At 38.0% G+C, this 16,888-nt stretch overlaps 1 protein-coding gene across 4 annotated transcripts in view; it reads right to left on the reverse strand.

Annotated features, from left to right (window-relative positions):
* Positions 1-16,888, reverse strand: part of LOC136039177 (uncharacterized) — a 92,769-nt gene that overhangs the window by 49,718 nt on the left and 26,163 nt on the right. For all 4 annotated transcript variants that reach the window (XR_010620387.1, XR_010620388.1, XM_065722695.1 and 1 more), the window contains exon 4: positions 6,960-7,100. Coding sequence is in view for 2 of the 4 variants with exons in the window: in XM_065722695.1 (XP_065578767.1) it covers positions 6,960-7,100 (141 nt within the window). In the remaining 2 variants the exon portion in view is untranslated. The remainder of the gene's footprint in view (positions 1-6,959; positions 7,101-16,888) is intronic.

Here is a 16,888-nt window from a genome sequence, read left to right on the forward strand (position 1 = left end):
ATCTTTGAAATTATTTTGGCCTCAGGAGAAGCAGTGATCCCGGATACCAGTGCAGGATGGGGACCAACATATCTTCTCAAGTCTACACCGAAGCGCTTAAGCCGGCTTAGAACCCGACAGCAAGAAGTCCCTGGGACCTAAGTAAGTTGGAGGCTTTGTGCAATCCTGGGCCCATCTTGGTCACAACATGGTTTTCAGCACTTTGCGATGCTCTTCTATCAACAAGAGTCGAAATCCTGCACAGACAGTCCTAAGCCTATTACCTCCGACTCATTATATATTCATGCCTACAAATATTATGCTACTAAGGGGAGGCAGCCCATAGTAGATAAATTAGCTAGGAAGAGGTTTTTCAGCCCGAAAACGCCCATCAAAACCAACCAAGCCCAGAAAAATATCCAATAATCAGAATCTCGTACGAGTGCTGTGTTGTTTACTAGGCTATAATTTCCCCAAGGGGTGCCACTCCTCAAGTGGGAAAAATTGACCGCAAGTTTCCCAGTCTTGCAGGTACCCCGAAAGGGTCGAGGCAGCCCTTTACAGTGGCCGTTGTCCATAAATCTGGATCTTATGCCCTGTCGCAGTTGTCCTCCTATAGAGGATCCTCCCACGATGGTGTTCTGCATCACCATGCAATTTAACCATTACTGGGAGAAAGTTTGTAACTCATCTGATGTGTGAACACGGCAGTGTGCCCTGTTGAGTGTACATTTGAGGGGCCTTCTTCCTCCTCCACCTGTAATTATGACCCCCAGGGGGGGGGGGGTTCAGTTTCTATTATGGACCCCCCTGGGACAAGGTCCTACTAGGTCTAAGCCTCCTATGAAGCTACTCTACCTATCTGTAGGGCATTCCCCTATCTGTTGTCCTCTACCAAAACCTAGCATGATTATCTAATAATTAACTAACTAATGCAACTAATAAATAGTTGCAGTAAATTGCAACTTTACTTTAATTTAGACTACAAAGTAAAGGACAAAATAACATATACAAACTCTGTTGTCCTCTGCTAAAACCTAGCATGCAAACTAATAATTAACAAACTATTGTAACTAAATAATATTTGTAATAAAGTGCAACTTTCCTTTTAATTTATACCCTGAAATAAAGAAAACACAAAGAAGCTCTATTGTCCTCTACCAAAACCTAGCATGTTAACTAATAATTATTTAATAAATAGCCCATTTGGCCTGATTGCAACACCTCACAAGCCACACCTTATAGAAAACACCTTTGAGAATTTAAATCAAGAAGGAAACTTATTAGAAACCCTGCTAGTACTGCGAAAGTAGACCTAAGTATCCAATTTAGCCTGTTTGAAACATCTCACAATCCAACCTCTTATAGAAAAACACCTTTGAGAATTTAAATTAAGAAGGAAACTTATTAGAAACCCTGCTAGTACTGCAAAAGTAGACCTAAGTAGCCAATTTAGACTGTTTGAAACATCTCAAAAGCCAACACCTTATAGAAAAACACCTTTGAGAATTTAAATTAAGAAGGATACTTATTAGAAACCCTGCTAGTACTCCAAAAGTAGACATAAGTATCCAATTTAGCCTGTTATAAACATCTCACAAGCCAACGCCTTAGAGAAAAACACCTTTGAGAATTTCAATTAAGAAGGAAACTTATTAGGAACCCTGCTAGTACTGCAAAAGTAGACCTAAGTATCCAATTTAGCCTGTTTGAAACATCTCACAAGCCAACACCTTATAGAAAAACACCTGTGAGAATTTAAATTAAGAAGAAAACTTATTAGAAACTCTGCTAGTACTGCAAAAGTAGACCTAAGTAGCCAATTTAGCCTGTTTAAAACATCTCACAAGCCAACACCTTATAGAAAAACACCTTTGAGAATTTAAATTAAGAAGGAAACTTATTAGAAACCCTGCTAGTACTGCAAAAGTAGACCTAAGTAGCCAATTTAGCCTGTTTGAAACATCTCAAAAGCCAACACCTTATAGAAAACACCTTTAAGAATTTAAATGAAGAAGAAAACTTATTAGAAACTCTTAGTGCAACTTCTCCCTCAATATTTTCTTAAATTTTCACTTTCAGACCCCTAGCCTTAGTCGAACTAGTATCATAGAGTAGGAGTAGTATTAGTAGTAGTAAAAGCAGTTGCAGTAGCATTAGTATACAAATATTGCCTTTTGGTCAGTTAAACATCTCCCTCATGAAGCCCAGAAACTTTCAGCTTCATAGAATAAGCCGTTCCTAAGATATTGCTGATACACCCTTTTGACAGTCTATATGCACGTAGTATGTTTTAATTTAGTTCAACTTTCTCCTCGACATTTTCTCCAATTTTCACCTCAATCCTCAAAAGTCCTCAAGAATCTTTAAAAGTAGTTGCTACAGAAGCAGTATTTAAAAGTAGGGGAATTAGTAGTAGTAGTAGCAGCAGTGCGAGCAGTAGGAGTAGTGTGCATTGCCTTTTTAGTTAATTGATCACCCACCTAATCGCTCCCAAATGGCTATCTAAAAGTTTGATCGGATGTGTTTCGCGGATTAATAAGCGTAAGAGGGGGGCTAGTTTCTCCAATCACTTTCGACTCTTAAAAGGGCACTAGAACTTTCAATTTCCGATCGAATGAGCTCATTCCAAAGTATCTGCGACAACCCTTTCTATACGAAGTGCCTTGGTGAAAAATAATAAAATATTCCATTGTGCACACGTCGCTCTTTACTTAGGCAGCGTTATTGTGCTGCCAATGATAAATTAGACATAATTGATATTTTTGTCAGAAATTTATAGTTCCTTAAAATACAAATAGATTTAGAATATGTTTATTAACTTCAACAGTTTGAAGACAACACGAGTATGTTAACACAAAAACAAATAGAAATGAAAGCAAAATTCAAAGTGGAAGCTTCACGGTTAATATCACGGTTAATATATGACGTTAATAAATTTGAAGCTATAAAATTAAAGGTTAAAATTATAGTACCTAATTTACTTATTACTTCCTCCACCTCTTCTTTTGTTATAGTATTATATAGGTTCTGGCCCTCTTCTCGCTGATTCTACTGCTCAGTATGGGCCTCCATCAGACCACTCAGCGTTTCGCCAGGTTGCGTCACTTTGGCAACACCCTACAGATATGCAGGGTAACTCCATAGAAGGCACGGAACAAGGGAGGATCTTGTTCCTGGGGGCCCATAATAGAAACTGGGGCACTCTCACCCAAGGGCCGTAAATAAAGGTGGAGGAGGAACAAGGCCCCTCAAAAGTACACTCAGCAGGGTCCATTGGTGAGTGCACACGTCCCGTGAGTTTCAAACCTCCTAGTATTGGTTTAAATTGCTTAGTGACACAGAACACCATCGTGGAAAGATCCTTTATTGGAGGACAACTTCGACAGGGCGTAAGATCCAGCCTATGGATAACGGCATCTGCAAAGGACTGCCTTGACCCTGTTGGGGTACCCACAAGACTGGGGAAGTTGCGGTCTGAACAATGAGCAAGACCGGGGACTGACCATAGCTCTCTCAAAGGAAAACTGTTTTTTTTTTTAAGTCTCTTTCGCAAAAACACTTCAAGTTATCAAAACGTTACATTATAGTGCAGAAAATAAATCTGTTTAAATACATTATATTAAGTGCGTTTAAAAAATCTTTGTTCAGTATTTTCATTATAATTTTTTTTTCAAAAATGCTCTCCGTCGTTTGATTCTGAGAAATATATCTTTTGAATCTTCATTAAAAAATCGAAAAACTCCCTCACCTCTAAGGTATTTTCGTAAATTGGTGCCTTCGAACTATACAAAGGAAGAACAAACTCACTTTATTGAAAATCCAGTCCAAAATAACAATAAACTACTACTACAACTACTGCTGACAGATCACAGCACCACCAAAGCGCCTGAGGCCAACACAGTTACGAAATCATTTCCTCCATCCTGATCTTTTCAAAGACTCCCCCTTTACAACTTCTTAGGAAGTTCTAATGTCCCTTAAAAATTTGCTGACGACCTCCTCCCATCCCATTCGGTGAAGACTTACATTTAGTCCTAGATGTAATAAGGTGGCATTTCGTTAGACCCTTGATGGTTGGTCGCCGACAAGGACAATCTTTGGCAATCTGTCATGCTTTATCCACAGAGCATGTCCTAGCCACCTCAACCTTTCTCTCATTATAGCTCTAGAAAACAGGAAGGGACCGCATTTTTTACACAGCTTGCTGTTACAATATACGTTAAGTTAAACACTATTTATCTAAATGTCAAAGCTCAAACTGATCACTTTCTGAGTGTTGTCTTATTAATTCAGTAATCGGTATAAACAAACTCGATTAGCCCAGTCCACAGCGCGGTTTCAAAAGAAAAACACTTCCTTTTTTCCATTAGGGCACTGACTTACCACCTCAATCCCATCTATTCAAGCCCTTCACGTTCAGGGGTCTGTAATTTCAGTAGGCAGACGCTTTATGAAATATTTCAAGGAACTTGGAGGGAGAAACAAATTTTTCCAAGGTCATAACATATATATATATATATATATATATATATATATATATATATATATATATATATATGATGATCTACCTTGTTCGTTGTACAGGTTTAAGTCTAATTACGAAAATGGCTTAAAACATGTTTTTGGAACGTCGAATTTTCTCAATATTTGTAACAAACATTTTGAAAAAATACCATGATTTATAATAAGTCATGGTTATTAACTTCAATAAATCTGCAGAGGACTGGCAGAGCTCGTGGGGTTTGTTCTGTCTCTCTTTTTTTTTTTTTTTTTTTTTTTTTTTTTTTTTTTTGTGTTTGTGCTGTAGCATTGGTGATTTCTCTTTTCATGATATATATATATATATATATATATATATATATATATATATATATATATAGACCTTGGCAAACTTTTTCCATGGTCGTAACCTATATATCTATATGTTCCATTCCAATCCATGATAGATATAAAATATTACACAAAAGAATCAAGATATTCTATGTTGCTGAAGTGAAAATTCTATTTTATAGTCTACTGGTATTCCTTCAAGTTGGTCAATTATATTCGTAAGTCAATGTTTAAAGTAATTAGTCACCTCTCAGAATAGCATCCCTTGACAAAGAACTGATTTAATAAGTACTGAATTCTTTTGTTCAAACTATACATGTGAAATACATAATTAAGCTATTATTACCTATCATGAATCATACGACATATGTAAATTATTTATGTTTTTAAATTGGACAAAAAGCAGCAGGAGTGAAGCTGAAAATTCAGTCAAAAGAGATTACTGTGGTAAAAATGGTAGAAAATAGGCCGTCAGAGTCGGTGGGGCAAAGAAGACCAAATTAAACTAAAACTAATGAGAGAACTCCAGGTATAGATCCTGTTCAACCCCCTTTCAGTTCAATACACTTAGCTGGACGCTTTCCGGCTATCCTGCTGCAATGTATCAACGAAAAAAACCGACGTTTTGAGTCCTAAGCAAAGATTATGATCAGATTGTAATAGAAAGCAAGCCTTCAGAAGGAAGGGCAGAGAGACCGAAATAATCAAAAATAATCAGAAGTTTCCAGAAATATATCCCTGTTCAATCCCCTGTTACTTCAATACACTTAACTGAACGCTTTCCGGCTATCCTGCTACAATGTATCAACGAAGAAAACCGACGATTGAGTCCAAAGCCATGATTACGATGGATAGCAAGCCTTCAAAGGGAAGGGCAGAGAGACCGAAATAATCAAAACTAATCAGAAATTTCTAGGGATATATCCTTGTTCAACCCCCTTTTACTTCAATGCACTTAGCTGGACGCTTTCTGGCTATCCTGCTGCAATGTATCAACGAAGAAAACCGAATATTGAGTCCAAAGTAATGATTACGATAAGATTATGAGATTATTGAGTCCAAAGTAATGATTACGATAAGATTATGAGATTATTGAGTCCAAAGTAATGATTATAGTAAGAGTGCAACAGAAAGCAAGCCGTCAGAGAGGGAAGGGAAGAGAGATCAAAATAATCAAAACTAATCAGAAATCTCTAGGGATAGATCCCTGTTCAACCCCCTTTTACTTTAATGCACTTAGCTGGACGCTTTCTGTCTATCCTGCTGCAATGTATCAACGAAGAAAACAGACGAATGAGTCCAAAGTAATGATTATAGTAAGAGTGCTACAGAAAGCAAGCCGCCAGAGAGGGAAGGGCAGAGAGACCAAAATAATCAAAACTAATCAAACATTTCTAGGAATATATCCCTTTTCAACCAAAGTGCAAAGTAATGATTACGATAAGATTGAAATAGAAAGCAAACCTTTAGAGGGAAGGCCAGAGACCGAAACAATCAAAACTAATCAGAAATTTCTAGGGATATATCCCTGTTCAACTCCCTTTTACTTCAGTACACTTAGCTGAACGCTTTCTGGCTATCCTGCTACAATGTATCAACGAAGAAAACCGATGATTGAGTACAAAGTAATGATTATATTAAGAGTGCAACAGAAAGCAAGCCGTCAGAGAGGGAAGGGCAGAGAGACCAAAATAATCAAAACTAATCAGAAATCTCTTGGGATATATCCCTGCTCAAATTCTTTTTTCTCCTTCAATAAACTTAGCTGGACACAGTTATTCTGCTATAAAGTATCGACACAGAAATCTTCCGACTGCGTCAGAAGTGAGGATTATGGCAAAAAAGAAGTAGAAAATAAGCCGTCAGACTGGGTTGGGCAGGGAGACAGAAAATAATAAAGCTAATCAGAGGTCTCAAGGGACAGATCCCTCCTCAACTCCCTTTTTTTCAATAATCTTAGCTAGACACTTTCGATTTACTCTGTTACAATGCATCAATGATAGAGTCCGAAGCGATGATAATCGCAAAAACGTGATAGAAAAAATAGTCGACGGACTAGGTAGGCAGACACACAAAAATAATTAAAATTAATCAGAGATCTACTCAACCCCCTTTTTGTCTTCAATAAGATTACGGAGGCTACTTACCAGTTATTTTGCTGCAGTATATTGGTGATGAAAACCTGCGAGTGAGTCCGATGTAATGGTCATAGTGAAAATGTGACAGGAAGTAAGCCGTCACACCGGGCAGGCTCCCATAAGAAAAAGCATCCACAGCAAAAGGAGTTCCTGAAAAAAAAAATTAAATAGGAAAATGACTGCTCAAGTTGTCATGCATTCAGACAAGACCAAACACTAATAAAATGTAGAACTAATGTTTATATTTTACACTAGCTGTTGGGGTGGCGCTTCGCGCCACCCCAACACCTAGTTGGTGGGGCGCTTCGCGCACCCCCCAAGCCCCCCCGCGCGCGTAAGTCGTTACGCGCCATATTAGTTACGCGCCATTGTAGTTGTGTCCCTGTGTCCCACCTGTGAATAGAGATAGATATAAATATATGTTTTTAACTACGTAAAACATGCGAATATACAACATTTTTCGCTGTCCCATTGTCTGTGCATATAAATAGATTGTCAGGTTTACTGACTCTTGAACATGCAACATATAATTGTCCATGGGAAAAACAATCCGTATTCAGATCTATACCTCATTATTGTCCCGGTCGTCATTTATATTCCCTGTGTCCCGGTCGTCATTTGTGTCCCGGTGTCCCAGTTTGTAATTTCTCTTTGAGTGTCCCGGTCGTCATTTATATTCCCTGTGTCCCGGTGTCCCGGTCTTCATTTGTGTCCCGGTGTCCCGGTCTGTAATTTCTATTCGAACAATCCCTGTGTCCCGGTCGTCATTTATATATCTCGCCTGTGCCCCCGGCGTCCCCGTTGTAGTTGTGTCCCTGTGTCCCGGTCGTCATTTATATTCCCTGTGTCCCGGTCGTGATTTGTGTCCGGGTGTCCCAGTCTGTAATTTCTCTTTGAGGTTCCCGGTCGTCACTTATATTCCCTCTGTCTCGGTCGTCATTTGTGTCCCGGTCTGTAATTTCTCTTTGAGTGTTTTTTCTTTTTAGTTTTTTTTTTAGTTTTTTACCTTTTTTCTTTTTTCAGTTTTCTTTTTCTTCTTTATTTTTCAGCGTCACTATGACGAACCTTTGTTTTTTTTTTAACTTAAATCTGGTAGGCATTGATGACCTTATCCAAGTCAAAATCCCAAACCCAATCATCATCGCTATCATTTTCAGTTTTGATATGTTTTGACTCTCGCTGTCCAGGTGGATTTTCATCTAACTGCGCGGTTTTAAGTTCTTTAGCCGCAAGCCTGTTTTCTTGCTGTTCTTGTGATTCCCCGGCACGCTTTCTTTTCTTACTTTCTCTATCAGCTGCAAGCCTGTTTTCTTGCTGTTCTTGTGATTCCTTGGAACGCTTTCTTTTCTTACTTTCTCTATCAGCAGCAAGTTTTTTGGCATAAACTCTTTGAGCAGCGTCCTCGGCTGTTGCCATTGTAGGTTCTTCAGTCATTTTACAATTAAACATTTTTCCGTGAACAAATGTCTTAAATACCATTAATGACGTCACCATCAAAGCAAAAATGACGACAACTAATTTCATGACGTCAGTCAGCACAGAAACATGACGTCACCGGACAGACAGACAGACACACAGACAGACAACTTATTTTTTTTATATATAGATATAGGGAATATAAAGCTCCACCGAATCTGCACCAACTCTACTATGTATCGCTGAAGTCTTCAAGACAGGGATGGTGGGAAGAACGTCAGAAAATTCAGCATAAAAAAAAACTTCAAAAGGCATTCTACATTTTTTGGGGCTTTGAACTTTAAGGTAAGCGGATGTTTATTGACAGCATAAACATTGACAATTTTAAAAGAAGATTTAAAACTTACTGACAATTTAAAGACAATGTAAGAAAAAAATTACAGACAATTTTAAATTTACCGTTTTAACACAAATCAGGTCAATAGAGAGGCTACGTTACTCGCTAGGGAAAGAATTACAGTCCAATCCAATTTTGAATGGCCTTACATTTGTTTTGGTTGCGTTTTGTTTTAGTTGTTTCACTGTCAAGATATAGTTTAATTCAAAGGGTTATTTTTGACTTGTTTTAACTTGTTTTTTCGTTCCTTTAATTAGCACTGAGGACGGCTTGGCGGAGTCCTAGCAGAAATATCTGTTTTGATTTTTCGTTTTTTCTTTTCCCTAGATTTGGTTCCTTATTTATTTTTAGACCTTTTTCTTATTTTTTGTTCAATGAGTTATTAATTGTATCCTTTAGCCAGTTTTAAGTGCATTGGCGTTCTTAAATCTTGTTTAATATTTTCTTGTTTCATTTTTTCTTAATCCAAAATACGAATTCAGCTGTTCTCAGCTTCGGAAGGTGATTTTTCAAATAGAGATCTTATCTTACACACCTCATAGCATGTCCTTTAGCACCATCGTAATCAGTGTAATAAGGGTAATAAGGATTCTACATCCTACACATTCCAAGCATCTTAGTTAGATGCTTTGACAAAAACAGGGGACGAAAAATGACAAAAAGACAAAAATTGGACTGAGCCAGGGGTCATTCCAACCATCTTAAGGGCAATAAGGATTCCACATCTTAGACATTTTAAGCATCTTAGTTGAATGCTTGGAAAATAACAGGGGACAAAAAAATTACAAAAACTGGACTGAGTAGATTTCACTCAAAGCATCTTAAGCGTAATAGGGATTCTTAGACATTCCAAGCACCTTATTCCTACATCTTAGAATCTTCATGGACAGCATAAACTAATGGCCAGGTATGAAAAAAGTTCCAAAGCTGCCAGTAGCAGAATCTGACAGAATTCCCAAAGTAGCGAAATCTACCAATAAATTTCACTAGGTCGCGAAAACTGCTAAGTATACACTGCTACTAAGCAACCCCACTTTTTCCACGACGGTCCTTGGCTTTCCTATGTCTAATCATAATTTGGCATTCCTAAACTGGTCAGCACCAAATCCAGACATGAGGACAAGAACAAGGTCAACGTATTTCTTTCTACTGATATCTAGCAACAGTTTACTGTCGCGAAGAATGGCATGAATAATCTAGCTTCAGTTTCCCGTCGCGAAAAATCGCATGAATAACTCCTAACACCATAGCAAACTTGAAACTACAAATATACAATTGGATTTCAAATTACCTTATCGTTGTATAAATAAGTGGCCCTTCCTTTAAAAAGAATATAATAAAGGAAGCTAGTATAATGATAAAAACGAGACGTCCCTATGGATTTTGCTTGTCTATTACTGCGTTTAAAATCATAAAATTCCTATATCCCTTTCCCGTTTCATTATTTGATCAGTGTAGTCTCTCATAGCATTTCCCGAAGTGATTATCTATATATATATAAATAAGTTGTTTGTGTGTTGACTGACGTCATGCATGTTTGTCGACTCACGTCATTATAAGGATTGAGCATTATGCCGTCATGAAGTTGTTTGTCAACTGACGAAATTACAGACCGGGACACAAATGACGACCGGGACACAGGGAATATAAATGACGACCGGGACACTCAAAGAGAAATTATAGACTGGGACACCAGGACACAAATAACGACCGGGACACAGGGAATATAAATGACGACCGGGACACAGGGACACAACTACAACGGGGACGCCGGGGGGCACAGGGGGGATATATAAATGACGACGGGGACACAGGGAATGTTCGATTAGCAATCACTATCAACAAAGCTCAAGGGCAATCATTAGAATAATGAGGTATAGATCTGAATACGGATTATTTTTCCCATGGACAATTATATGTTGCATGTTCAAGAGTTGGTAAACCTGACAATCTATTTATATGCACAGACAATGGGACAGCGAAGAATGTTGTATATTCGCAAGATATAAGTATATAAGGCTTTGTATATGACGTCATTATAAGATGACACTACAGACCGGGACACCTGGACACAAATGACGACCGGGAAAAAGGAATATAAATGACGACCGGGACACTCAAAGAGAAATTACAGACCGGGACACAAATGACGACCGGGACACCGGGACACAAATGACGACCGGAACACCGGGACACAGGGAATATAAATGACGACCGGGACACTCAAAGAGAAATTACAGACTGGGACATCGGGACACAGGGAATACAAATGACAACCGGGACACAGAGACACAACTACAACGGGGACGCGAGGGGGCACAGGGGGGATATATAAATGACGACGGGGACACAGGGAATGTCCGATTAGCAATCACCATCAACAAAGCTAATGAGGTATAGATCTGAATACCGATTGTTTTTCCCATGGACAATTATATGTTGCATGTTCAAGAGTAGGTAAACCTGACAATCTATTTATATGCACAGACAATGGGACAGCGAAGAATGTTGTATATTCGCAAGTTTTACGTAGTTAAAAACATATATATGTCTATCTATATTCACAGGTGGGACACAGGGACACAACTACAATGGCGCGTACCGACTTACGCGCGCGGGGGGCTTGGGGGAGGGGCTCGAAGCGCCCCACCAACTAGGTGTTATTTTACTAGCTGTTAACAGCTAGTATTTTATATGGACACTTCTTTGAAAAATAAGAGAATTCTACGCCAATTTTTGCCACCGCAGACTGTGGCCCCATTTGAGATGACACTTTCTTATGTAACAAAAGACATTGGGTGCAAACCTACTGACTTTTTAGAGGAGCAGGTTTGGACAAGTTGTATAGGTGACGTTATTTAGAAGTAACCTAAAATCTACAAGGATCGATAGCAGAAGGCGTGGGTCAGAATTCGGCTCAACCTCCCAAGAACCGCCTCACCAATGCCCATAAAGCAGAAGGAACAGACTTTAAGGGACCCTGTTCAATAATGGATTAACCATTCAAATCCAAATTTTAATTCAATGTTCAGTTGAAATCTTAGGTTTTCATTTCTTGTTTGGATGTTCTAATTACACATGTAGTATTGAACAAAATTATCGAATTAGATGGATGTTTCAAACTGCCATAACATGCCTCAGTTTTTCATGGAAAGAAAGGAGAAAAAAAACTGAACTAGTAAAACAGGGAACACAACACAATGATGCAACCATGGATGCATTCATGGGACACTGAGCCTATTGGGAAATGCTGTGAAGCTTTACAACCTCAACCATTTACTTAAACCTCAACTATTTAATTAAAAACAAAAATAAATAAACTATAACCTATAAATATGAAAAACTAGATAAATAAATAAATAACAGAATTTAAAAAAATAAGGGATGGTAAAAAAATCTAAAAGAACAAGAGCTAAGAGCTCATATGGCACTTGTGATGAGATCGGAAGAGCCAAGAGCCAAGAACTCATATGGTATGAGCTCTCGCAAAATTCTAAGAATCAATAGATTACTTTAAAAGGAAAATCAGAGGGTTAATGCCGGTCAGGATTTAAAACAAGAGCTCTGAGTCACGAGGTCCTTCTAAATATCAAAATTCATTAAGATCCTATCACCCACTCGTACGTTAAAAATACCTCAATTTTTCTACTTTTTCCTCTCCCTTCAGCCCCTTAGATGGTCGAATCGGGATAACGACTTTATCAAGTCAATTTGTGCAGCTACCTGACACGCCTACCAATTTTCATCGTCCTAGCACGTCCAGAAGCACCAAACACGCCAGAGCACTGAACCTCACCCCCTAACTCCTCCAAAGAGAGCGGATCCAGTCCAGTAATATCAATCACGTATCTACAACATTTATAAGCGTTTTCCAAGATTTCCAGTTTTCCCTCCAACTCTCCCCATTGTCAACAGATCTGGTCGGGATTTGGAATAAGAGCTCTGAGACATGAGTTCCTTCTAAATATCAAATTTCTTTAAGATTCGGTCACCCGTTCTTAACTTAAAAATACCTTAATTTTTCTAATTTTTCCAAATTAACAACTCCCAGCTCACCCAAAGAGAACGGATCCGTTCCAATTATGTCAATTTCGTATCTAAAACTTGTGTTTATTCTTCCCATCAGGTTTCATCCCTATCTCTCCACTCTGAGCGTCCCCCCCAACGCTCTATGTCCCCAAATCCGATTTGAATTTGAAAACGGAACATCTGAGACATAAGATTCTTCTATATATCAGGTTTCATTAAGATCCGATCACCCATTCGTAAGATACCTCGATTTTAACGTTTTCCAAGAATTCCGGTATCCCCTCCAGCTCCCCCACTGTCACCGGATCTGGTCGGAATTTAAAATAAGAGTTCTAAAGCACAAGATCCTTCTAAATATCAAATTTCACTAAGATCTGATCACCGGTTCGTAAGTTACAAATACCTCATTTTTTCTAATTTTTCCAAATTACTCCCCCCCCTCCCCAGCTCCACCAAAGAGAGCGAATCCGGTCCGGTTATGTCAGTCACGTATCTTGGACTTGTGCTTATTCTTCCCACCAAGTGTCATCCTGATCTCTCCGCTTTAAGCGGTTTCCAAGATCCCCCCCCCATGATACTGGATCCGGTCAGGATTTAAAATAAGAGATCTGAGTTACGAGGTCGTTCTAAATATGAAATTTCATTAAGATCCGATCACTCCTTCGTAAGGTAAAAATACCTAATTTTTTGAATTGACCCCCCCCCCCCCAAATCCCCCAAAGAGAACGGATCCGTTCCGGCTATGTCAATCACGTATCTAGGACTTGTGATTACTTTTCCCACCAAGTTTCATCCTGATCCCTCCACTCTAAGCGTTTTCCAAGATTTTAGGTCCCCCCCTACTCCCCCCAATGTCACCGGATTCGGTCGGGATTTCAAATAAGAGCTTTGAGAACAACAAATTTCAATAAGATCCGATCACTCCTTTGTAAGTTAAAAATAACTCATTTTTTCTAATTTTTCAGAATTAACCCTAACCACCAAACCCCCCAAAGAGACATATCTAGGACTTGCGCTTATTTTCCCTACCAAGTTTCATCCCGATCCCTCCACTCTAAGCGTTTTCCAAGATTTTAGGTTGCCCCCAACTCCCCCCAAAGTCACCAAGTAACTAATAAAATATAAGTACTTTAAAATTATCCGAGTTTTCGCTGAAGGGACCTTGTTGAAGGACAGAATATCTTTACAGTTGTATTTTAGAATTTGCTCCATCTTTATTATACATTCGTTTCATAAAGATTTTAAGGCTCTTATCTAACAATAGCTATAGGGCGCTACTGACTGATGCTTCCTTTTAAGCTTAAAATATTTTGTAAGTATGTTTTTTTTACATATTGTACCCACAGAGATCAAAGGAGGGGAGGGGGCTTCGGGCCTGCTTTTCCTACATTTTTGTACTTAATTTTAGCAAATAAAGTTTCGTATTTATTTTTTGCGTGATGCGAGGATCATCACAGATTTCAACTCCTCTGAAACTGGCTAGCGACATCACAGAGGGAGACCACGCACCTGGTGGGCTTACATAATAGACCAACGATTCATTATCCGCAATATCAAACCCAAACGAGGCCCCATAGCTAGCTCGGGACAGGACCACCTGGAGAAGACTGACGGTGCTGTTAACTAGTTCCCTAAACGCTGGGGACCCTACTGAGCAAAGGCGTTAAATAAGTAAGTGAGATCTTTCCATAGACCCTAATATGTCACTTGTTTTTATGCTCTCTGGAATTTGGCACCCTTAGGGTTCTGTTTCACCATTCCAAATATTCTCACAATACATGCCTGACTCTCTAACCCGGTCAAAACTTATCATGTAGACATCACTAGAAATCACTCTTTATGTTCTTTAAAAATAGCATCATGTTTGCAACTTAATTTCATAAGAACGATAAATCTTATCTTCGGAATTTATCTATATTTCAAACAAATCTTGAAGTTCAAATAGCAGCCAAAAATATCGTGGAATGCCTTTAGAAGTAAACAGTATTTTGTTATTTCCTCTGTGATTATTAAACACTTTCTATTCACTGAGATATCTGCTATTTCTCCTGATGTCCCTTCTTACCCCTCTCTCCTTTAAGAGAAAAGGTAATCCCCCTTTTACATCAAATAAACGTAGGCTATTGTACGTGGGTTTTAGACCAAATGACTGATAGCATAGACGCACAAAAAGCGTGACCGGTCATATGGAAAGAATAAAAATCAAAAAGCGACTTTCCATAATAAAGAAGGGACACCAAAAACTACATATTTCGCAAAGCAACTGTATATAATCACCACTTTTCCGAAATGTATCAGAAAGTGTTTACATGCACATGGAAAGTTCGTACGTTAAAACCTTCGGATTAGAAAAGAAGTTCAGTTTATATTGAAAGGTTTTTTTTGGAGATTTTCGATATATTCAGGCTTTTTCAACTTTAGCAAATTTGTGCGATTTCTTTTTGCGCACAGAAAAATATGTGAAATTAACCAGGCCAAAACTTACACAGTACAATACGGGAGCAATGAGGATAGAGGTGCCGTAGATTGGGGTGACAAGACACCACTTCTTGAATTTGTCAACCATATCTGGTGAAATAGTCGTATTTAATGATTCATTTGTTTTACTACATCTTGTAAAGTCAAACCTTGTCTACAAGAATGTGAAATATCTTCTTTTTTTAATTCAACTTTAAATAGTAAAGAAAAGAAGAAAATCGTGTCAAGTCACCTCATAGAGAGGGTCCACTTGAAACCAGCTAATATAATTCAATGCTATTCCTATGCTAAATCTCCTTATATCAAGTCATGGCGGTTGTACGAAACCACATCTAAAATGTAGTACATCGAAACATCGTAGGCTATTTTATTGCAGAATCTCACCAAGTTAAAGCAAAATATTTAAAACAAAACATAAAATTTCCTTAAAGGTTCAAAAATGTTAATAAAACAAAAAATGGCCCTAAAGCAATTGCACTTAGAAGAAAATGAAGAAAAATGGTTTAACTTTTTGGGAAAAACCCCAGCGTCACAAAATTATTCATTGATTGCTGCTTTTAAAACAGTCCATTTTTGTGTTACTTACTACTTGTAAATACTATATATATATATATATATATATATATATATATATATATATATATATATATATATATATATATATATATATATATATATATATATATATATATATATATATATATATATATATATATATATATATATATATATATATATATATATATATATATATATATATATATATATATATATATATATATATATATATATATAAACATGTATAAATACTATAATAAATACTTGTAAGTAACACTAGCAAGAGGGAGGCCTTGAATAGATTAGGTTGGAGGAGGAGCGTGCGTAGCTGTGTTGGCCTCAGGCGACTTGGTGCTGCAGTGAGTTATTATTATTAGTAGTAGTAGTTATGCTTGTTCTGTTCCTGCAAGACACACTTCCCGTATCTCAGGAACCAAATAAGTACCTCAGGTATTTATTAAAGTAGGTGGTTCAGTGATTTCTTCAATTTCTGACTCGTGATACCACCCACAGTCCTTTACTTCTGGGCACTTCCAATACATGGGGTCACTCATTGCCCTTAGTGGTTTCGAGTCGCCCCCTACGACATGGAACAGTGTTTGGGTATATTTCAATAATACCAGCTTATCAGATAAAGTGAAAGACATAATAGTTTCATGTTCCCTAATAAATAAATACAAAAATGTTTTGGCCTGTAGAAGTAATAGTGTGGGCTTTACATGCCACTTAAATCGACATACGAAATTCAATGTTCCAAAATTTTTTCAGTTCGTGTCCTTGCAACCCCATCTTATTTGAATTAATATGCTAATATAATAGCCCAGAACCTGACTTTTAATTTAGGCTATTGTGGGACTCTAGAAGGCATAGCTAGGCAACTAGGTAAGTTCAATTCTATTTTTTACTTTTAGTGTCATGTCACCCAACCCAACAGTAGGCTATAAACATCTGCAAGTTGAAAACTAATATATATATATACTAGCTGTTGGGGTGGCGCTTCGCGCCACCCCAACACCTAGTTGGTGGGGGCGCTTCGCGCCCCCCCCAAGCCCCCCCGCGC

The sequence above is a fragment of the Artemia franciscana genome, chromosome 19, assembly GCF_032884065.1.
Source record: "Artemia franciscana chromosome 19, ASM3288406v1, whole genome shotgun sequence".
Classification (NCBI taxonomy): Eukaryota; Metazoa; Arthropoda; class Branchiopoda; order Anostraca; family Artemiidae; genus Artemia; species Artemia franciscana.